General features: G+C 41.3%; 6 protein-coding genes across 11 annotated transcripts; 3 read left to right on the top strand and 3 right to left on the bottom strand.

The window, feature by feature from the left end:
• Positions 1 to 2,392: 2,392 nt before the first annotated feature.
• On the bottom strand, positions 2,393 to 4,583 carry LOC137941931 (GDSL esterase/lipase At1g74460-like). Of its 3 annotated transcripts, none has more exons than XM_068787545.1 (5): positions 4,160 to 4,583; positions 3,934 to 4,064; positions 3,593 to 3,832; positions 2,924 to 3,173; positions 2,393 to 2,818 (listed from the first exon to the last, which is right to left on the bottom strand). In XM_068787545.1, the coding sequence occupies exons 1-5, from the start codon at positions 4,407 to 4,409 to the stop codon at positions 2,559 to 2,561; spliced, it is 1,131 nt and encodes a 376-aa protein (XP_068643646.1). In that variant the 5' UTR covers positions 4,410 to 4,583; the 3' UTR covers positions 2,393 to 2,558. The 3 variants fall into 3 exon arrangements, with proteins under 3 accessions (XP_068643646.1, XP_068643647.1, XP_068643648.1); XM_068787546.1 differs by having other exon boundaries at positions 2,924 to 3,146; XM_068787547.1 differs by having other exon boundaries at positions 2,924 to 3,101.
• An 892-nt stretch (positions 4,584 to 5,475) lies between these two features.
• Positions 5,476 to 7,191, top strand: LOC137941811 (geranylgeranyl diphosphate reductase, chloroplastic-like). The gene has a single exon (XM_068787398.1). The coding sequence runs from the start codon at positions 5,513 to 5,515 to the stop codon at positions 6,923 to 6,925; it is 1,413 nt and encodes a 470-aa protein (XP_068643499.1). The 5' UTR covers positions 5,476 to 5,512; the 3' UTR covers positions 6,926 to 7,191.
• A 326-nt stretch (positions 7,192 to 7,517) lies between these two features.
• Positions 7,518 to 8,638, top strand: LOC137942196 (uncharacterized). 2 transcript variants are annotated; one of them, XM_068787892.1, is made up of 5 exons: positions 7,518 to 7,648; positions 7,722 to 7,834; positions 7,931 to 8,019; positions 8,144 to 8,296; positions 8,382 to 8,638. In XM_068787892.1, exons 2-5 carry the CDS (start codon positions 7,738 to 7,740, stop codon positions 8,535 to 8,537), a joined length of 495 nt encoding a protein of 164 aa, XP_068643993.1. In that variant the 5' UTR covers positions 7,518 to 7,648; positions 7,722 to 7,737; the 3' UTR covers positions 8,538 to 8,638. The 2 variants fall into 2 exon arrangements, with proteins under 2 accessions (XP_068643993.1, XP_068643992.1); XM_068787891.1 differs by having other exon boundaries at positions 7,519 to 7,648; positions 7,714 to 7,834.
• A 1,547-nt stretch (positions 8,639 to 10,185) lies between these two features.
• On the bottom strand, positions 10,186 to 16,107 carry LOC137940476 (beta-1,3-galactosyltransferase GALT1-like). 3 transcript variants are annotated; one of them, XM_068785562.1, is made up of 9 exons: positions 15,887 to 16,107; positions 15,149 to 15,276; positions 13,568 to 14,684; positions 12,627 to 12,862; positions 12,172 to 12,453; positions 11,464 to 11,592; positions 11,196 to 11,375; positions 10,970 to 11,077; positions 10,186 to 10,865 (listed from the first exon to the last, which is right to left on the bottom strand). In XM_068785562.1, exons 3-9 carry the CDS (start codon positions 14,310 to 14,312, stop codon positions 10,653 to 10,655), a joined length of 1,893 nt encoding a protein of 630 aa, XP_068641663.1. In that variant the 5' UTR covers positions 14,313 to 14,684; positions 15,149 to 15,276; positions 15,887 to 16,107; the 3' UTR covers positions 10,186 to 10,652. The 3 variants fall into 3 exon arrangements, with proteins under 3 accessions (XP_068641663.1, XP_068641664.1, XP_068641665.1); XM_068785563.1 differs by lacking the exon at positions 15,149 to 15,276; XM_068785564.1 differs by lacking the exons at positions 15,149 to 15,276; positions 15,887 to 16,107 and having other exon boundaries at positions 13,568 to 14,712.
• Positions 16,108 to 18,092: 1,985 nt separating this feature from the next.
• On the top strand, positions 18,093 to 20,475 carry LOC137941772 (ATP-dependent zinc metalloprotease FTSH 6, chloroplastic). The gene is made up of 5 exons (XM_068787348.1): positions 18,093 to 18,688; positions 18,772 to 19,312; positions 19,426 to 19,739; positions 19,808 to 20,048; positions 20,137 to 20,475. The coding sequence occupies exons 1-5, from the start codon at positions 18,093 to 18,095 to the stop codon at positions 20,473 to 20,475; spliced, it is 2,031 nt and encodes a 676-aa protein (XP_068643449.1).
• A 198-nt stretch (positions 20,476 to 20,673) lies between these two features.
• On the bottom strand, positions 20,674 to 22,612 carry LOC137942106 (pentatricopeptide repeat-containing protein At3g47530). Its single transcript, XM_068787789.1, has one exon. The coding sequence runs from the start codon at positions 22,402 to 22,404 to the stop codon at positions 20,731 to 20,733; it is 1,674 nt and encodes a 557-aa protein (XP_068643890.1). The 5' UTR covers positions 22,405 to 22,612; the 3' UTR covers positions 20,674 to 20,730.
• Between the last annotated feature and the right edge of the window lie 121 nt (positions 22,613 to 22,733).

Below are 22,733 nucleotides of genomic sequence, written 5' to 3'. Positions count from 1 at the left end.
CCAAGATGATACAATCCAAAAGGCAACGACAAATTCCAACGAAATCCAACCTTCGCAATAGGTCTCCCCCGACAACAAAGAGAAAATGAAACTTTGAAAACACCTCTTCCAGAAGACCTTCAATGCTTTGTCTTGGACACCCGCATTTCCAAATGCTACCAGGAACGAATCTAAAGAGCTGATTTTCGGTGAAAAAAAAAATGTTTAACCACAGTCTCCAACGCTTCTATTCTCATGCACAAGCTACACGCCCCCTTTCTCCACACTAGAACTGGTTCAGTAATAATAAACTGACCTTTTTGTACTGTGTCTGACCTCTAATTATCTGAAAGAAAAACTAACGAAGACCCACTGGAGCTTCGAAGAAGGAAAAAAACTCGCTGAACTCGCTTATTGAACAAGCAACCTTGATGAGCTCGCCAAACCTCACAGGAAATACACGAACTCCTCGTTTTCCTCTTACGGAACCCCAAGGGAACGAAATCCAGTGACTATTTGGAACCTACACAAACGGAAATCCAGCGACCAAGAATGTACACAGAAACCTCCAAAATTCATTACAGAGGACGAATCGAGAACCGACGAACTAAGAAAGAGGGGAAAGATAACCCACCTCTGATAGCACTGAAAATGTCACAGGAATACTCGCCGATGATCACCAAACGTAACTCAGATGGCGTCGAACAAGCTCTGAGAAAAAAAATCAAACCTACGAACCAAGCTCTGATACCATGTCAAAATATTTCCCCATAATTCATATTACACAGAGATTTTCGAGAGCTATCCTTTCCCGATTTCTCCCTTTCTCTCATATACTCTCGTAAGAAATAAACCTCGGTAAATTATAATAATGCCCCTCCTTACTTAAGCTATTATATATATATGTGTGTGTGTGTGTGATAACACAAAATACTCATTCCACTTGTTCCTTCTTGATTGAGGAGATCAAACCATTTCATTCTTTCTGTGTACTTTTGTAAAATCCATCGATTTCTTCTTTCTTCTTCTTCTTCTATTGCTGCTGCTTCTTCATCATTCCCTTCATTCTCTTTTGGGTATTTCATAGATAACCACAAGAAATTCTTGTTCTTCCCGACTGTCTCCTTCCACCACAACATCATTTATCTCCTCTGGTACCTCCACTACACCCTCTTTGATTGAAAAAACTCTGAAACCACGAAAATGTACAATACTGATAAGAAGTTCCTCCTGAACTTGGTAAGCTTCGTACCAGACATCCTCTTCAGCAGCTTCTAAACCAACGGATTCACTGATTGAAAACAAACAAGTTAGGCGACCCTTCACAAGCATGAAGACCCATATGACCCCTTCAAAAATCCTTCTCAAGGGGTAAAACACTAAGCAGTCAGTGAAGCAACCCACAGGAGATTCTAGCAAAAGATCAGTAGAAGTGGATGAATGAAGTAGCTCAATCGACACCATTTCTGAAACTCTTCAGGGATGTGAGCAGAATCAACGATGAACCAACAGGATACAAGCGCATTCATCTCAAGCCACCATGACCTCCTTCCACAAGCTCACAAGAAGAAGTTCCACGACAGTTGAATAGTCTTAGATTCTCTAAATTTTTACACTAAATCCAGAGTACAATGATCAAGTGAAGTAGCAAGGAAAGAGAAGTAAGATTTAATTAGTATATTTTGCGTTTCTTTTCAAAGGTCTTAGAAATTACCTTTCAGAAATCACACAAAAACTTTTTCCTGCGCTTGAAAACAAAATTTGAGCTAAATGGGTTGACTGACTTGAACCCCTAGGAAGTAAAAGTTCCTTAGAATAGATTGAGATATATTATATGTCTTGAAACTTTTACCAACTCATCCAAGCTTTAATTTACCAGTCCTGGAAAAGACTTTGCCAGCCATCAAGGAGATGACTACTAAGTTTTTTATGTTTTAACCAGGAAATGTTGTGAAGAAGTTTCCAAACCACTGAGAAACCTGTACTAAAACTCCATTGAAAATATATCAAGGTCATGAAAAATCATATCTTTTATATGTTTCCTTAAATACAAGAGGTTGAACATCAAAATGTTCATGGGTGTGGTTCAAATAAGTTATTCAGTTAATTATTTTGGTTTTCTTCAATCATTGCAGTTGAGTAAGAGTCAGTAGTAGTACCAACTGTTTATGGATTAACGGAGTCCTGAAACAGTTCTTCTCAATGGGAACTCCATGTTTCTATAGACAATACCAGCAATTTGGGCAAACTTAATTTCTACTTGAATATGCCTTAGAAGTTAGATCACCCAACCCCAAGTCGTCTGTTGGCCAAATGCAATCTCCAGTGGATTCTGTTGGTTGAAGTACTATTAAATTCGCATTTCAGTACTCCTGTTCTTTCTTCTTTTGTAAGATTGAAGATTGAACCGGAATAATCAAAATCGCTACAGAGTTCCTGCTTCACGATTATCATCGTTTGTTTTCATTCAATCTGGAATTTATGACAAACTTATTACAGTCAAACTAACATTATTTTCTGCAAAACTATGGGAAAATTCTGTTGACAAATCTTCAGTGATTTTTTTTTTATTACAGAAGTTACTGTTTGATCGTCTGACCAAACGCTGGAGAGGGTGCAGGGGCTGCCGCAGGCACGTCTGTTGCATTCGGCCGCAAGAACCCAAGCTTTGAGATAATCTCATTCGCTATTATTTCATTGGCTCTGTCACTGGGATGGAACTCGTCCCAGAACACATACTTGCTTCTGTCTTGGCAAAGCACTGAAGCAGGAACACAAGTGAGTGCAGGCCGGATATTCTCCCCGAAGGAGCAGCAGGGGCTGTCTGAGTTGTTGAAACCTGGAATCACCCAACACCCAGAAAAACAAAAACGAAGCTTTTAAAATTCAAACCCATTAACGACATCAAGATTTAAGGAGAACAATAAGAAATGGGTCTGCTCACCATGTTTCTGAGGATTGTAGATGACATCTTCCACAACATCGTAAGCGTCTCCAAACCTGAAGCTTGCATTAGGAAGGCTCCTTGATAAGTTGGCCAAGATGTTATTAGCAGCTTTGTTGAAGCTGATTGCTAACTGGTTTGTCTTCTCCTGGCATTCTCCAGAGGAGCTCAGGACTCTCTGCAGTGGGATGCAACCCATTGGTCCCAGCCCAAAGAATACCAGCTGCCGAGCACCCAATTTGTAAAACAGCTACACGGGACTAAAGGATTCACAGACACTGTTATTGTTTATTGTTGTTATTCACAAAGAAGACTCACGTAGATCCAGATTAAGAAGATCTTGTGTGTTTTGAATAACTCTTTTAACTTCGACTAATTCTTTTTTAAATGGGCTCAACTTTAACTGCATTAATTGAACAGTTTTTTTCTTTTAAATTTGCACCCTCTTATCATAAAAGGAGGGTCTGTTTGGGATGGAATATTAAAAATTTTCCACAGATTCTGGAGTGAACCAATCCTATACTTTGTTTAAGTTCAACCATTTAGGGACGAACTTAGACATTGAAGTGACCCAACTCAGGTGATAGGATTTGGATTTTGCAAGGGCTCAGACCTCAGGTAACTATACTTTGATGTGTAGAAGACATAAAGAGGGTGAGACACGGATACCTTTAATTGGTCCTGCAATGTGGACATAAGATAGTTGATGAAGCTTGTGGAAGTGTATTTCCATGAATCAGCGTAAACTGGCTGTAGATAGTTGTTGATGAAGTCATTGCTCCCCAATGCAACCACATAATGAGCCTCTGCAAATAACTTATTTGCAGCCTGAGTGCCTATCTTCTTTGTAATCAGTTCTTGTGTTCCTTGAAACAGCTCAATCTGCTTGTACAGTGAGAACTTTTGAATCTGCCATGAGATCGCTGTAAACTCATTAACCACTTCACTATCGCAACCATTCTAATCTCATCACAGTATGAAGAAGAAAAGGTACAGAAGATCCAACTTACAAACCATTGCCCCGTCTCATTCAAGATGCCACCCCCTCCCGAAGCATAATTCAATCCATTTTCGAGAACCACCTTCTCATCCACATCCGGGTTCAGGAACGCCGGCGGCCTCGGGAGACCCATCTGGTCGCCTGCAGTTGAAACATGAGAGCTCTGACACAGTTCAGGAGAGATTCAGGCAAGCTGTTTGTAAGAGTGTCTGAAATAGAGAGAGAGGCAGAGTTACCTATCAAATCAGCAACAGTGCGGCCATTGGTGAACCTCCCGTTGGGCAGACCATCCCCATAATCAATCCCATACCACGGCAGGGACGCCTGAGCCAAGCTTCGAGGGAGGTACTTGTTGTTCCCGACATCAGATAGAGAGTCACCGAAGATGAACTGCACCACTTTACAGGAACCCATCTCCGTACCGAATCCCAAAACCAACACCAAGATCACAGTCACAGTAACCATCGTTCGAAACGAGCACTCCATCCCAGAAAGCTCTGGTGATTCCTTTAATAGAAGAAGACTTGTATGAAATTAGAACTCCATAGGAATAAATAGTGGGACGAAATGGGAACCTTGACGAGGCTAGAGGTTACGAAAACGGGAGACGCGTTGGTTAGAGATAGGCATTGCAGGGTACGGCAAGATGGAAGGGAGAAGAATGGAAGAGCAGTGAGAGTTGGATGAACCAACCATTACACAGATTCAAACCTATGATTTAAACAACAGCACAGACGATTCAAAGATAGAACAGGAGAAAGTCAAGATTAAGTAAAATTCCTTTTTCTCAATTAAATAAATTTAAAATCTTTTTCTTTTCTCTTTCCGACATGTCATTTTGTTTAAGATAAATAAAGTTAATTTATTTTAATTATAATAAAGATTTATTACGATCTTAATTCTTAATTATGCATGAAGCATTCACAGCCACATCCTTCATCTCTCCTCGTGCCCCATTCTCAGCCTCAAAACGGACTACACACGAAACACACATGGGAATGGTAGAATAACAACTCCACCATTTGAGAGCCCAATGAGAACCAGAACCTTATTGACAAGGGAGCAAAGAGTCTTAATTATATGATTTTCATTTATTATTTATTAAATTAAATAAGCAAAAAAATATTTATTAATTATATTTGTGATTTTAATTAAATGATTTTTATAGTTTTTATTATTTTATATTTATTATAATATATTAGTGTGTTATTATTAAAATATTTTGCTTGTATTATAATGTTATAAATTTCAAGTAATAATATTTATTTTATTTATTTACTCGATTACCTATTATATGATTTGATAGATTGGTAAATAAATAATGTTAATTAATAAAATAAAAGAGGGCCATACTAATATTTACCCTTTAGCCTGCTTCTTTTGTGCTTCTCACGAGTAAATGTTTCTCTGGCATTATTTATCCGAAAGCGTAGAGAAAATCTCATGCATTATCCACGAGTATTCACGACCGTCCATCTGAAGTGATCCGACAGGTTTTGAATATCCTCATCACCACATCCAGACATGATTATAAACATTCCGAGCACTTCCATTGTCGGAGAACAGAAAGCCCACTTACCCAGGAAAAAATGGCTTCCTCCGTCGCCGCCGCATTTCAATCTTTCACTGGCCTCCGGAAGAACTCACTGGAGAATCCCCAGAGTACTCTAGCTCTCACAATCGTAAAAATCCCTTCTTCGTCCTCTCCACGGCGGCTCCACGTCTCTGCCGCCAAGACCAGCCCCAAGCTCTCCGGCCGCAACCTCCGCGTCGCCGTCATTGGAGGTGGCCCCGCGGGCGGCGCTGCTGCAGAGACCCTCGCGAAGAATGGCATTGAGACGTACCTCATCGAGCGCAAGCTGGATAATTGCAAGCCTTGTGGAGGTGCCATCCCTCTCTGTATGGTTGGGGAATTCGACCTCCCACTCGACATTATCGACCGCCGCGTTACCAAGATGAAGATGATCTCGCCTTCCAATGTCGCCGTCGACGTTGGAAGGACTTTGAAGCCGGATGAGTACATTGGAATGGTGAGGCGTGAGGTGCTGGATTCCTACCTCCGGGAGCGGGCTTCTTCGTGCGGCGCAAATGTTATTAACGGCTTGTTTTTGAAGATGGATCTGCCGGGAGAGGCAGATGCGCTGTACACGATCCACTACACCGCCTACGACGGGAAGGTGGGTGGCGCCGGCGGGAGGCAGACCTTGGAGGTGGACGCGGTCATCGGCGCCGACGGCGCCAACTCCCGCGTCGCAAAGTCCATCTCCGCTGGCGAGTACGAGTACGCCATTGCCTTCCAGGAACGGATCAAGATCCCGGACAACAAGATGGTATACTACGAGAACCTTGCGGAGATGTATGTCGGCGACGACGTCTCCCCGGATTTCTACGGCTGGGTATTCCCGAAATGCGACCACGTCGCTGTAGGAACCGGCACAGTGACCCACAAGGGCGACATCAAGAAGCTGCAATCGGCGACGCGGCTGCGCGCCAAGGACAAGATCACCGGAGGAAAGATCATCCGCGTCGAGGCTCACCCGATACCGGAGCACCCCCGACCGAAAAGGCTCTCCGGGCGGGTGGCGTTGGTGGGTGACGCCGCCGGGTACGTGACGAAGTGCTCCGGGGAGGGTATCTACTTCGCGGCAAAGAGCGGGCGGATGTGCGCAGAGGCGATCGTGGAGGGGTCGGAAAAGGGGACTCGGATGGTGGAAGAGAGCGACCTGAGGAAATACCTGGAGAAGTGGGACAAGACGTATTGGCCGACCTACAAGGTGCTCGACATACTGCAGAAAGTGTTCTACCGGTCGAATCCGGCGAAGGAGGCGTTCGTGGAGATGTGCGCCGACGACTACGTGCAGAAGATGACCTTCGACAGCTATTTGTACAAGAGGGTGGTGCCCGGGAATCCACTGGACGATCTCAAGCTCGCAGTCACCACCATCGGCAGCCTGGTGCGAGCCAATGCGCTGAGAAAAGAAATGGACAAGATTGCTCTCTGATTCAGATTCCTGAGAAGAAACAGCAAAATTGCGAGATGGGCATAGGGTTAAAACTCACGAACGGCTTCCATTTCCTTGAGAGGCAAAAATTGCGAGAGAACGAAGAAGAAAATGCAGGATTTGAATTGGGGAACATACTCTATCATCTGATTTTTCTTCTTGGTTGTAATAGTTTTACGATTAACAGACATTTGTAAGTTGTTACACAATTGATAGTTCTGATTACGTCCTGTTAGTCAAAATGGTTCTTCACCTCTATGACTCGTTTAATTCTTCAGTCTCAAGAGTCTGATTGCGAAATAGAAAATTCCAAATCCAGAATAGAAGATAAATTTGAGAATAATTCACATCCCACGCAGTGACACCATAAACTCAGATATATGCAGAGGTGATCGTCTCACACTTCCGGTTGAGGGCATTAATGTAAATTCATTGACGGAGCCATTGTCTCGGAGGCGAAATATATATAAAAGATTAGATCGTCTGCTTGCTAGCAGCTGAGCGACTACTCACTACCTTTCGTTTGCTTAACCTGCAGAAGAAAAAGCAAGGCTTTTTTTGGCCCGGAGGCTCGAAGAAGATCAGACTCTTTTGGCATAGACGCATATGTATGTAGTGTACATACTGTGGACGTTATCTGATTTCCGAAGAGAGTTTCTGTTTGCCGAGGCAACGCGGCATATGATCTGTTCGGAAAAATCCCTTAGAGAAGCATAGGAACAGGTAATTTTAGTCCAGTAGTCGTCTGTTTGTGATTGTTTTCTCTGGGTAATCTAATCTGTTTTCAGGTGCACAGCAAGTCAAGTACCAGAATGGCACTACTTTCTACTCCTCTGCAGCAGTTTACAGCATTGAGCTTCCTCCAAACCCGAAAGAACCCCTTTAGTTGCCTTCCTGTCACGACTAGAGGTAACCAATAAACTGATAACGAAAATAAGCTGTTCGGATTTGGAGATGTGCTGTTTGTAGCCAGGATTTGTTAGTCCTCACCTTGAGCTTCTACAGTTTCATTTGCCAGGCCTCTCCTAATTGAAGCCAGAGCAAATTCTCGCAAGGAAAGTGCAAAAGTTAGAAACCGGAGATTGCAAAAGAAGGTATTCCTCAGATGGTTTCGACTCTTCTGCCTTGCTGAAATCTTTATAGAACTTTTTTTTTTTTTCATTTTCTCTACATCTTCTCTAATGATCATATTCGATGTGCCTTCTCTGTTCCCACAAGTTCAATGGCTCTGCTGCTAGACCGAGGCTCTCTGTTTTCTGTTCAACCAAGCAGTTGTATGCCATGTTAGTGGACGACCACAACAAAAAGTGTTTATTTTATGCCAGCACGCTGCAGAAATCCATTCGTGACAGTCCTTCCTGCACCACTGTGGTAAATAGAACTTCTCATGTTCAAGCTCAAACTTTTCCATGCGGAGGCCTTCAACTAATTTCCAAGTTTCTGGTGTCGGTTGTAGACAGCTGCTCAAATGGTTGGTGAAGAACTTGTTAAAGCATGTGTCGAACTCAATATTAACGAGATTTCTTCTTATGATCGGAATGGGTTCTCTAGAGGAGAAAGGATGCTAGCATTTGAGACTGCAATTGCGAAGCATGGATTCTTGCCCCGGTAGCCATGGTTTGATGGGTGGAGCTAATTCGTTTTCGTTGTTCCCGTAATGAGTAGGCTGATCCCTGTGGCTTTTGTATACTTCAAGAAGCTCAACTGCTATAACTTTGGATGGATGTCTGAATCGCAGTCCATGAAATAGTAAATTTTCTGCAGCATGGTGGATTTCTGAACTTCTTATTAGCGAGTTCTCTGCTTATCAAATATATGCTGCACTAGATTACGGTTTTATGTTTTACAAGAAAAAGTTCTAACCAGTGATTCATTTCAAAAGAGAGTGACTATCGAGGAAAATGTTAGTCACTTGGCAGGGGTGGTAGGGGTTACGAACCGCCGCTCTTTCAAATATTCAATTCGCACCAGGACCTACCCAAGGCCTCTATCTATAAATTCTCACGGCAATCACAGATTCTTTCCGGTCGACTCCATAGACGCGTCTCTGTTTTCCGGTTGATCCGCTTCGTTCAACGGGAAAATGGAGCAAACCGACAGGCTTCCCATCAAAACCATGATGATCCACATCCTCACGGGTCTTTGCGCCCTGTCCTGCTTTTTCTTCCACTTCACGGACAGTTCCGCGCGCCAGACGGGAAGGTCTACTACGGGTTCGTGACACCGAGCGGGCTGTCCTTCTACAAGACGGGGGCCCGGCATTGAAGTCCCCAAAGACGAGAGGTTCAGAATGAGGTTCGTGGATTTCGTTCACACCACGTTCTGGTCTTCGTCGCCATTGCCTTCTCCGGCCTCCGGGTGACCAATTGTCTCTTCCCCGAGCATGTAAAGGAGATGGACGAGGTTATGGAGAGTTTCCCATTAATGGTGGGCGTCATTTGCGGTGGTCTGTTTCTCGTCTTCCCCACTACACGATACGGTATCGGGTGCATGGTTACATGAAGACCGATACTGAGACCCTGTAATTGCACCCGGCATAGATTAGCCGTTGGAGCGTATGATTATATTTTTTTCTTTTTTCTGTCCTTTTTCCCCCTCCAGTGTCCACATTTGACAGGGTTTTCAGCAAATCCATTAAATGCAGGAACCATGTGTTGTTACCCCTATATCTGATGCCAGGCAATTCCCAGACTGAGTTTCCAAGGCCAAAGAGAATGGGTGTCCGTAAGAGATCTCTGTTTCTGGTCCTGGTGATGGTGGTAGCCATTTCATCCCAAGAGAAGGAATTTCTTGCCAGACTGAAAAGTTTGGATTTTCCTTTTCGTCTGGTTCCTGGAGAAGGTAACTGGGAAAATAAGATTCTTCTCTTTTGTTTCTGAAGAGAAGAATCAAGTGCTGTTTCTTCTGTTCTCTGCATTCTATTATTTGGTTTTGCCTGTTTCTGTTGTGTTCAGAGGTACCTGCAACCTGTAAGTGTTGCAAGTGCCAAATAAATCTATTGGCATCAGCTGATATGTCTTAGATGATGTGATGCCCAATAAACTGCTTCCATACCTTGATAGTCTTGTGATTGTCCGAGTCTTGAGAGTAACTTTGGCTGTTGTGCTGTTGTTGAACGCCAAGAGCAATGGCCCTTTTGTTTCTCTTGCGCCCTGCAGGTAAGTGCTACCGAATCACAAGCATCATTATAACTGGATAGGAAGAGAGAGAAAGAGAGAGAAAAAAAAAAAAAAAAAAAAGGATGACTGGTGCATAGAACAAATGGTAAACTAAAATTGAATTTTTTGTACATCATGATTTACAACCAACTAATCTGCCTCACTAAATATATAATACATCTCTCTCATGTGTAGGACATATTAACCTACGATTAACATCAACCTATTTTATCACAAATACCATGGTTAGTATACATACGCAATGTCTCTGCCTGATAAGCAAAATGCATTCTTATCCTAAAAATATGTTAGTAAAATCACTGTCAGTGGAGCATGCAAAAACCTCCTAGTGCTGATTTAATATAAAAGCTCCTTCCTCTCCTCAACCCTTGTATTTTTTTTGTCATTTCTCTACCCTGATAAGCAACAATCTTCTTCTCATAGCACTGTCAGTAAAAACTCTTTTTTGTGCCCACCATCACTGAAGCATGCAAATGTTCCCTACTCATCCCTAAACAATGGGAGCTAGTTTAATATAATCTCCTTACTGTTTTAGTCTCCGTCTCTGATCATTTATATCCACAACATTTGGCAACTTGACCTTCCCTTATCTTATCCCACAAGCAGAGCATCTCCCTGGGCCCTTGATAGTGAGCCACAACATAACCATCTCTGCATCCTTCATTGTAGACCCTCTCCTCCTTAACATACTTCACATCCAATCCATTCTTCTTCATCTCTGCTATCCATATGCCCATTGCCACATCCTCCAGCTTGAACATCTGGCATTTGCAAAATAAAAAAAAATAAAAAATGACCCATAGTACTCACAACCACTAAGTAGCAAAATCACATTGTGAAAAGAAAGATAATGAACAATACATACCTTTAAGAGTCCCTTTTTGTGCTGCTTGTAGACCGCCTTTGCAATGTCCCGTGACACCACATAACCAGGTCCATGTGCCCAAGGGGGATAAGTGTTCTCAGGCCATTCCTTTGTAAACAGACATGGAAGGGAGTTATGGTCCAGAAGAGCAGATTAGAGATTACACAACCTGGTAAACATAATTGACAAAAAAAAGATGAAATGAGGGAATTTTTCATGAATCTACCTCTGGGCTAATGTACCATTTGCTATCAGGATTCCGATGGGGTTGTGAGTCTGAGTTTATAAGCCCATAAAGTAGACCACTTGTCACATTTTTGCTACTCAAAGAAGCAAGAATCTCATCTACACGAATAAATGCATCATCATCTGTTTTCATCACATACTTAGCCGAAACTACCCGCGTCTGTCAAGGAACATGCTTCCATTAGATGAAAGTGAATATGGACAACCCAACCACGCATCTAGTTCTCCAAAAAAGAGAGCAAATTTACCCCATAAATACAAATAGCAATAGTCTTCCAAGTGATGAGATAGTAGTAGTCAACAAATGGCATCAACTGAATATCTCCATAAGTGCGTGCCTCTTTCCAAAGTTCTTCATTGACCATGTCATTCTTGTGCTGCCAAGAGAACATGAAAATTTCCAGCTTGAGAACCAAATGACTATAGCTAGTTTGACATACAATTATGAGTTTAAACATCTCAAATTAAGGCTTTCATGGAGACATGCTACATTCCAGATATGCTTATCTGATTGTCCACAAGCATATGGCTAACCAACAATTCCACCTATAGATTCACTAAAGATATTATGCTGCTAGATCCATAACTTTACTGATCCTACTTATCAGCTCATGTAGCCACCATTAACTAAGCCCAATAAGAGTCAGCAACTTCTATAGGTTACCAATGGTAACAGCACTAAGAAAGCACTGATGATCATAATGGAGAAGTTCAATTTGCCTACTGAGATTCCATTTACGATAATCTTTATATAAGGAGTAATTTCTCAGATAGACAAACTTTCATCCTCCAATAATAACACCAGACCACCAACATCAATAGTGATAGAAAAAAAAATTCTTGAAGACAATGAGAATTCATCAAGAAACACTCTCTAAGGGCAACAAAAATGACCTTCAACAAAAAAAAAGGACAGTATCAAAACAAAAAACACCTTTGAAAACAACCATTCTTACCAGACCAACAAAAAAACGAACTGCAACAGCTCCAGATCGGACAGCATCATACTGCATCCATGTTCTCCTAACAGCCATTCGACGCTTGAAATTATTAGCTGTTGAAAATACACCAATAAAAAGATCCAGTGGCTTGTGAGCCGGTAGAGGAGCTGATTTAAGCTCCTCCAGATCAACAACATGCTCTAAATCCTCTGATGTAGGTAAGCCACCAGCTAGGACAGATATCAGCTTGAATTCCCCAGAAATCCTTACTTCACTAACAAGCCATGGTTCCAGACTCTGGAAAAACCAGCATTGAGAATAAAATGAGTTCAACTAAACCAAGCATTTGGTGGTTGGGGGAGGGAAGGCAAGAGAGAAAACTAACAATGAGTCCTATACCATCTCATATCATTAAAAACTGTCTTTTTGCTTAACCTGCAACTTTACAGGGCATTTGAATTAACTATTACCTCACGGTAAGCAAAGGAGGTTATGTGCTTTCCATCAACTGTCATCTGGATACCCTCCACTCCCACCCGAAGAGTGGCAACAGACAGATACCCTTGTTTGAAAGGAAAATATCTACGTTGCCTTGCACTTTCCTTTGCCACTGGAGGCATCCTAGTACCATTGGAATATTTGTTGGAAGAAAACAGGGGCTTATCATCTTTACCAACTATTGGGTTGCACTGGTCCAATTCATCAACTGAAAACACAGATAACTAAAAGGAGTGAAAATAAGGATAAATACAATTATTTCATCCACATAACAGATATTAAGCAAACATGGTTTCATTCAACCAAAAAGAAAAAGAAAAAAAGGAACAGGACAATCATTTTTTTGAACAACTAAACATATAAACAACTTTTTGTTTGTGCACATATAATAACTAAACAACTGAAAAAATTTAGGATATCATCACATTGATAAAATATAGATAGAGGAAAACAATAATTAGCTTATAGAAGACTAATCAGTAGCACAAATTTATTCAGGCTTTCATGAAAGAAGATCAGATTCCACTTTCATACATACAGAAACCAAGAGATAGTTGACAAAGATCACAATCGAAATATGAGAAGGATTTGCTATAAGAAAATAGCCCTTCTTTATAGAGAGTTTGTAATATCACTGAACGAAAAAAGAAGTGTTCAAACTATTGAAACAAAAAATAAGAATTTCAGAAGAATCTCATCTGTTCTGAGCTGCCTGTTTCTACTTTCTAGAGTTAAACATAGTATAGAAAAATAACTAAGACATGTCTAATCACCCTGTGCTGAAAATGCTAGAAGCCAGTGTCAGTGCTTGTAAAAAAGTTTATAGCTTTAAGAGTTCTACAACAGCAGTAGCATGAGAGAGTTTGAATTAGGCTAAGTTATCCATAAAAAATCAAAGAACAAAAATATATACCTTTCCCATTACTCTCAGGTGCAGGAGAAGGACACCTTTCCTCTGAACCCCAATCCTGAGATATTGTCCAGGTATTTTGAACTACCACTGGGGCCTCTGTAAGTTTGTCACCATGCAGCCGAACATTATAGTGCAAAATAATGGGGGGATCAGGCTCCCCTGGCAGCGGAATTCCAGTTAAATCAATCCGAAAATTACCAAGAAGACCAACTGGAGTGCCAATTACAGTAATGGATGAACCCTGGACCAGGCCACAAGGAATCTTTAACCTATATTCACTGCTGTCAAGTCTTGAAGTGTTCATCTCACGTAGAGAATATGGACATTGCTTCCCCTTGGCTTTCTCGTTGAGAGTTCCATTTGCAAAGACTGAACTCATAAGGCTTTCCCATGCAGCTCCAGCTTCTCTTATAGCCTCTATGGCATGAGGTAAAACCTCTGCATGACTGACTAAATGTGTCAAACGGTTCCATGTTTTTAAAGATTGCAGCTCTTCATTAGAAATATTTCTCTGGGAAAAGAGGCTAGAGATCAAGGTATCGGCAGAAACTACTTCAGAGGCATTTTCTGGATTCTGGACTGGAGAAGAAACACCATTTTGCTGCCAGTTATGTCTCTCAGTTATATTTGGGTAGAAGGTACTCAAAAGTGACTTTTGTCCCAGGGGATAATCCATTATCCCATACCTCAGAACGAGCAGAAAGAAAAGGGAAGAGATTAGAACACCTCCAGACCACTTCTTCATTTTTAACTTACCCAGGACTTCACAAACCTCAAGCAAGTGAAGAGTTAAAGAAGCTGGACCATATTAACCTTCAGGAAGGTAGCATTTCTCTAAACATCTGAGAACTTCTTTAAAGTTAATGGAATCAACCAATTCTTGATGCTCATATCTGAGAATATGAACCATATTAAGAGCTGAGGATTCAAGATACATGTGTGGAAAGCAAACACCTCTACTTCAACCAAAGTATATTGCAATATCCAAACTCAGAATTACTCTCTTACTCAACCCCAACCCAGTAACTTTTTTTCTGCAACTGCTAAACCCTATTCAACGAGCTAAGGCATGTCTTCTATAATTTTTTCAAGCTCCAAGATATTTGCTTGAATACCTCTGTAGCATCGCACAAACAAAAGCTTTAGTTAAAAGTTCTGGCTGATGAAAAAGATCATACTTTTGGGAAAGACACAATGGATCCAACTATAGATAAAAATGATAGCACAAATTGGCATAAGAAACAGTCAAGGAAAAAAAAAATCACTAGGAAGCCCAATAAAGAGCCAACAAATCAAATAAATTACTCTGTATACACCATACATCAGAAAGTAAAAGAAGGTCAAAAAATTGAATAAATAACAAAGTGATGTCTATGAAACACAACAAATTAATAGTGACGGACAAACTTTTATTGCGTTTGAACACCTTCTTTATCTTGTGTTCTTTATACTAGTTCACGTTGAAACGATCTCTCATTCGGAAGGTTGAATCACAACCTAAAACTTAACTAATTCCCAACGACCTGGAGATCTACAAAGAAAAAGCAAAAAAGAAGTCCCTGATCTCGGAACCATACGAACCCCTTTCCTTACGAAACTGAAGAAAACTGACGCAAAGCCAATTTAACACTAAAATCTGGCAATGCACCAAGAACTCCAAACAGATATAGACACCACATCTTGTCTAGCGCCTCCAGAATCTGAAAAGCCTAAAGCAAAGAACAGCGTTGTAAGCAGAGGCTACGACAAAGTAAAAAACACACATAAATGAGAAAACTTTTATAAAAATAAATACAAAAAAAAAAAAAATCCACGCAACAAAAATAAAACATAAAAAGATAAAAAGGAGAATTTCCAACTACCAGAACACCAAAACTCTTCATTCTACAAACACTCCCACAGTCAAAACTCAGTCACTATCCGCTCAAAACAGATCAAGCGACACGATTCTAGGACACGCCTGAGAACCGAAGAAACAATTCGATTATATGAACCGGATCAGTGCACAATGACCCTTTATAGGCCTCACACCATACAGATATTGCCACACAGTTACACTTATCACAGAAAATCAGATATAAGATAACATCTTATCCACATTCAAATTCAACTTGTGGGATCATTATCATCAACAACCCCACATCCCAAAACCCTATATGAACTAAAACCCGAAATTAATCCCAAAGCTCCCGTACTGCACCTAAGCAGCACCTACGCAGAGAAACAACAATTAACACCAAACCAGGAAAACCGCCATCATCCAGAGCCAAACTCGACAAGTTAACGGCAAACACCACCACAGGAGAAGCGAGAGCGTACCTGCGCTAGTAAGTTGCAGAGAGACAAGGTGAAAACAAAAGCAGTAAAAGTGAAGAAACGAGGCGAAAGCGCGTGGGTATCGAGAAAGAAGAGAAGCACTGTCCGGTCGGGCGAAGCCTTGAATTGTACGCCAAAAGAAGACGCCCTCGGCCCTCGTCCTCTGTTTCCTCGATCTGGAACGACTGGTGTTTCTTTTTCTTTACTAATCCTTGGTTGCATTTGCATACTGAACGCCGGTTGAGAGAGAAGACTTTTAAAGAGAGAAAACGGTCGCGCCTCCTCTCGGTCTTGTACCTTTCGAAGAAGAAAACGGGTAGCTCCCTCGCGAAGTTACCATTTTGCCATACTCAGCGCCAATTATTTACGAGGACGTGTCTGCCTCCTCAGTCAAAATCACACGACAAAGTAGACTTTTGGTGAACATCTGATGATGTGACACGTGTTAAGGTCTTCTTATTAATCAAAAGTGAACACTACACCTTATGATTGTAGACAAACATTAAACCTGAATCCTCCCCCCTAAACTTAGTCTAATCACAAATTATAATCAAGGTTTTATGACCCAAAATGAAAATCCCCCTCCCATAAAAAAAAAAAAAAAAAAAAGAGGTGGTGTATCCTAGTTAAGTAAGGTCACCATATCCAAAGCTAGAGCTAGAAGGGATGCATTTGACCCCAACTGATTGGTAAGTTTTGGGTCGAAAAACCATGATTATAATCGATGAATATCGATCTAGAGAGATTGAGATCCCTTGATTAACCACCTCCCAAGAACAAGGACAATCATATCGGAGTTTTTTATTAGTTTGTTAGGTGGTAGGTGAAACTTGATGTGCTTGCTAAGCTACAATAATAACTTAAGCAATTTTGGTTGGGATTTGGATGGTTCTCTCATGAGCTACCAACAACTCATTTTTAGAGAAAAAAATTTCATTTACCAATTTGATTTCACTAATCAAATTGTAACAGTCAGGTTTAACTTATCGAATTTTGGCCCTTGTATTTTCTATGAATCTCCCCTTTAACTCATCAAATGAAACCAAATTCGAGAGGGGGCGAGTCGGGTTTAACTTATCGAATTTTTGGCCCTTGTATTTTCTATGAATCTCCTTTAACTAATCGAATTGACCCAAATCGGATTTAACGAGGGCCGAATTGGGTTTTGAGTCATGAATTCATGGTTATTATAACCATTCATGATAAGCAAGATATGATAATTGTGAGAGATTAACTTGGTAGCAATAGAGTAAAAACTATTGGAGGCTAGACTAGTATAATTGCCATCAAATACACTATGGTGGCAAACATATTATGTTGGGTGCAAATGTTTTGAAAAGTGCAAGCAACATTATTATAACCTCTTCATTTACATAATCCAACTACACACTTTTTTAATGCCTTCTTGGTCTATCATGAGCCAACAAAAGTGAAAAGACAAGCTGGGCAAGTCACATGAATGTTACAAAGTATAATATGACAAGTATCACCATTGTGGTCTAAAGTGCCCAAACAAATTTGAATAATGAATAAGTCTTAAGTCTATGGCTTCTCAATGTAGACAATCCTTGAGACTAATTCAAAGATGTTACATCACATTTCTTAGCTTAATTGTAATAACATTGAACACCTTGAACCTTGTTTTGTACATCCTTCTAGAGAAAACTAAGAGGTTCTAGTAGGGATCACAATTCACAACACTTCTGCCATTTGTTTAACCCATGAGGGCCTTAATTAACTCGGCCACAAATTAAACGAGTGGCTCTCGTCTTCAACTCGGTTCCATCAATTTCCCTTACAAAGACAGATAATCCATCGTTGATCCCACCAAAGATCCTGTTGCAGTAATCCTAAAACCTCCACTTGTCTGGCCCAAATTGCAAAAAAATTCTTTGATGGTATTTATAAACAAAACTTCTTCTCAGTTTGCTTGTCCATATTCTATAGGTTTTCCTCTGGACCCTTCAAGAAAGATACTGATCTTCTCAGATTCTATAGGTTTTCCTCTGGACCCTTCAAGAAAGATACTGATACAGTTTCAAAGTCCAGTTTCTTTATTCTGGAAGGATTTCAATTCCGAGTCTACAACTATTTAAACTTTCCCTCCCTACTGCTTCACTGACTTCAATTGCTCGAATGAATTTACCACCCTCCCTTTGCACAAGATATCATTGAAGAGCTCTTCAAGTCCCTCTAGTGAAACAAGTTCATGGCTTCTGCTGTATCTCTAACAGTTTCTCACTGCCCCGTCTCCAGCAGAACCCAGGACATTTCGAAGCAAAATGTCCCAAAAATTGCTGGCAGAGAAAACTCAGTTCAGAGAACAGCATCTGATGTTACTTACAGCAGAAGAAAGCTCCTGAAATCTACTGGTATGGGCCTTGCAGGAGCTGGTTTGTCTTGGATTCAACCTGCCAGAGCTGAACCAGAGAGCCCGCAAGATTCTGTTTCCAGTAGATTGTCCTACTCGAGATTCTTGCAGTATCTGGAAGAAGGAGCTGTGAGAAAAGTAGACTTGTTTGAGAATGGGACCGTTGCCGTAGCTGAAATTTTTAATCCCGCTCTCAACAAAATCCAGAGAGTCAAGATACAATTGCCAGGATTGCCTGAGGAGTTGCTGAGGAAACTCAAAGAGAAAGATGTGGATTTTGCTGCTCATCCGATGGAGATCAATATGACAGCTGCTGTTCTCGATTTGTTGGGCAACCTGGCATTCCCTTTGATTCTGCTTGGCTCTTTGTTTCTGAGAGCGTCCATGAACAACGCTCCTGGAGGAGGACCCAGCTTGCCTTTTGGTTTAGGGAGGTAAAGATTTCAATAATTAAAATTGTCATAAAAGACTTACGGTTTGCAGTAGTTGTACTAACTGCTGTTTCAAATTTCAACAGGAGCATAGCAAAATTTAAGATGGAACCCAACACTGGTATCACCTTCGATGATGTAGCTGGAGTGGATGAAGCCAAGCTGGATTTTCAGGAGATCGTCGAGTTTCTGAAGACCCCTGAAAAATTTGCTGCAGTTGGAGCAAGAATCCCTAAAGGGGTGTTACTGGTTGGTCCACCTGGGACAGGGAAAACCCTGCTGGCTAAGGCCATCGCTGGGGAAGCAGGTGTACCCTTCTTCTCTCTCTCTGGTTCAGAGTTCATTGAGATGTTTGTGGGTGTGGGTGCATCCAGAGTAAGAGATCTGTTTAACAAAGCAAAAGCAAATTCTCCATGTTTGGTGTTTATTGATGAGATAGATGCAGTGGGAAGGCAGAGGGGAACTGGAATAGGAGGGGGAAATGATGAGAGAGAACAAACACTGAATCAGTTGCTAACAGAAATGGATGGGTTCAGTGGAAACAGTGGAGTGATTGTTATAGCCGCTACAAACCGCCCGGAAATACTTGATTCAGCTTTGCTCCGGCCAGGAAGGTTTGATAGACAGGTATGAACTTGGGTTCTCTTTTAAGTGGTATTTAACAGCTTTACATAAAGCTAAAAAGGATCGTCTTGTCAACTGAATGCTCATGGCAAGAATTTCTTCAATTTTGTTAACAGATTACTGTTGGGTTGCCTGATCTGAGGGGGAGAGAAGAAATCCTGCAAGTCCACAGCAAAAACAAAAAGTTGGACAAAGAGGTCTCACTTACTGTTATTGCCATGAGAACATCTGGCTTCAGTGGTGCTGATCTTGCAAACCTCATGAATGAAGCCGCCATTCTTGCTGGTAGAAGAGGCAAGCATACAATAACATTAAAAGAAATAGATGATTCCATTGATAGAATTGTAGCTGGAATGGAGGGCACCAAGATGACTGATGGAAAGAGCAAAATTTTGGTGGCTTATCATGAGATTGGACATGCAGTTTGCGCGTAAGTTTTTTTATCGTTCTTTCCTACTTAAGGTAACTGAGTACATTGATGTTAAGTTTGCTAAATAGTCTTTTGGTTACAGGACATGACCCAGTGCAGAAAGTAACTCTCATTCCTCGAGGGCAAGCCCGAGGGCTCACCTGGTTCATGCCGGGCGAAGACCCTAGTCTTGTTTCTCAGCAGCAGATTTTTGCTAGAATAGTTGGAGGTCTTGGAGGTCGAGCAGCTGAAGAGGTAATATTTGGAGAATCAGAAGCTACCACTGGTGCAGCTGGGGATTTGCAGCAGATCACTCAGATAGCAAGACAGGTAATTTCAAGTAGACTTACAGCTTCGAAGTTACTACTGACCTTTTTATGTAAAGCAATTTGCTGACCGTAGCTTTTCTTCTGGCTAGATGGTTACTACATTTGGGATGTCTGAGATTGGACCGTGGGCACTGATAGAACCGATGGCACAGAGCAGTGATGTGGTACTGAGGATGCTAGCAAGAAATAACATGTCAGAAAAACTTGCAGAAGATATAGACAGAGCAGTGAAGGCAATAATAGACAAAGCATATGAAATTGCAAAAACCCACATAAAGAATAATAGGGCTGCCATTGATAAGCTCGTGGAGGTATTGGTGGAAAAAGAAACGCTGACAGGAGATGAGTTCAGATCAATTTTGTCCGAGTTTACTGACATTCCATTGGACAAGAACAGTACTACTGTTCGGGAGTTGATAACAGCTTGAGACATGGTTGTAAAGTTTACAAAAAAAAAGAACTTCTGTAGTTCAATGTAAACAAGCAGTTGTAGGACATAGATGATCAGTCTTGCACATTGTATGTAAAAGTTACAGAATAGTTTGCTACAGGTCTGTGATCATTGCCTTCCTGATAACATTGACCTTCTGAAAATGAAATAGATAAAAAAAGGTCAGTTATTTGAAAGCAGATGTTCGATAGCAATGTTGCATCTCTCCTTTGTTCTCATAGCTTAAAAAATACTACCAATAATCTTTACAGGAACATGACCCATCCTGAAAATGATGGAATCGGGTTCGGTCTCTAACAATTACAGTTCGATTATAAACACTTGATAGAACCTTTGCAAAAGTGTGGCAATCCACACAAGTGCGTAGGTTCTTAGCAATTCTGAGAGTTGTTCCAGGAGGAGTAGCAAGAATACCAAAAGCCATTGCCAGCTTCTCACTATGATAAGAAAGGGCACTCTCCTTCTGCACAATCTCTGCTTTGTGCAACTCAGCCGCCACATTTGCAACATAACCTGCAATTTTTAGTTGACTCTCAATCTCAACTAGCATTTTGTAGATTTCCTTCTTTCGTGGATGATTATCATCATCCACCACAAATTCATGGATTTTTCCTTTCACCTCAATAGTACTACATCCAGGTTCAGTTTGAATTTGTTTGTCCTTCATAAACCTCCTAACTTCTGCCACCTTGTCCCAGTTCCCAGCAGAAGCATAAATATTTATTAATAAAACATAGTCCCCTGCTTCTTGTGCTTTTAGCTCAATCAAATGGCCAATGACACGCTCTCCTAGTGCAACATGGCCATGAATTCTACAAGCCCCAAGTAAGGTACGCCAGATTGTGGCATCAGGCTTAGCCACCATTGACCTGATAAGACTGTATGCCCGATCGAGCAAGCCTGCACGACCTAAAAGATCAACCATACAACCATAATGGTGAATGTTTGGGACTATACCAAACTCAGACCTCATAAGATAAAAAAACTCCAAACCTTCGTGAACAAGTGCACTGTGACTGCAAGCTGAAAGAACTCCGGTAAATGTCTGATCATCAGGCAAGACGCCCATTTGCCGCATCTCCTTAAATGCCTTTATGGCTTCCCTCCCATAACCATTCATTGCTAAACCAGATATCACTGCACTCCACGTCACCACATTTCTCATATCCATCTCCTTGAACACTCCGTAAGCCTTATCCAAGCATCCACATTTAGAGTACATATCAATAAGCGAATTACATAGATGTAAATGATTAGCATAACCCTGTTTGTTGATGTAACTATGGATCTGTTCTGCAAACCTTAGGGCACCCAAGTGACTACAAGCCTGGATAATCAGCAAACATGTGACATCATCTGGTTCACAACCGTGAGGAGGGGCCTGCATTGCCTCAAACAGACCTAACGCATCACGTGTCCTACAATCACGTGTATAGCAAGAAATCAACACATTCCAGGCGATTGTATCTCTATAGGGAATTTCATCAAACAGTATGCAAGCTTCTTTACCACTCCCGCTGCTGGCATACAAATCCATTAATGAAGTGAGTAACAAAGAATCGTACTGCTGCCCATCACGTAAAATGGCCGTATGCATTTGTCTTGCTCCAGTTACTGACTGCATACGATTACAGGCTTTGATAACAAAAGACGCAGAGAAGGGGCTCGGACGAATTCCTAGACGTTTCATCAGTTTGTAGAAGTGGAAGGCATCTTCAGGAGAAGCGCTCTGAGAGTATTCTTTTAAAATGGCATTACACACGGACATATTGGGTTCTGAAATTTGCGAGAAAACTCGGAGAGAGTAATTCATGTCTAGCTTGATACTCTGGGATAAGAACTTGATGAGCACAGCTGTGCCCTGAATGAGGCAGGTATCTGTTTGAGACCGGTCTTCGATATACATGATTGTATCTGGTCGACAATTTCAATTTCATCAACACAAGAGTGCTCGCTTTGATTTAATAGTTGCTTCGGTTGATATGCCTGAGCCACAAGAGGGCGAGAAAAGCGAAGGTAACGGAGACTAAGTTGAAGGTTAAATGCTGGGTTTCGGCAGAGCTGAGAAACAAAGGAGAAATGGAGTTGGAAACGATGGGCAGCGACTACAGACATGTCTCGCGCCAGATGGCATGACTTCGCCTTTCTAAATTTTCATAGCGAACTTGTTACGTTACGCGGGCATGCACGACTGCTCTCTGTTCTCTGGTTCAAACTTGTACTGCACCTTTTTGA

The sequence above is a fragment of the Aristolochia californica genome, unplaced genomic scaffold (assembly GCF_029961685.1).
Source record: "Aristolochia californica isolate CCGP_79_NKW_82.1479 unplaced genomic scaffold, dmAriCali1.0.hap1 SCAF_9, whole genome shotgun sequence".
NCBI classification, from domain to species: Eukaryota; Viridiplantae; Streptophyta; class Magnoliopsida; order Piperales; family Aristolochiaceae; genus Aristolochia; species Aristolochia californica.
This window is presented reverse-complemented; position numbering and strand designations above follow the sequence as displayed.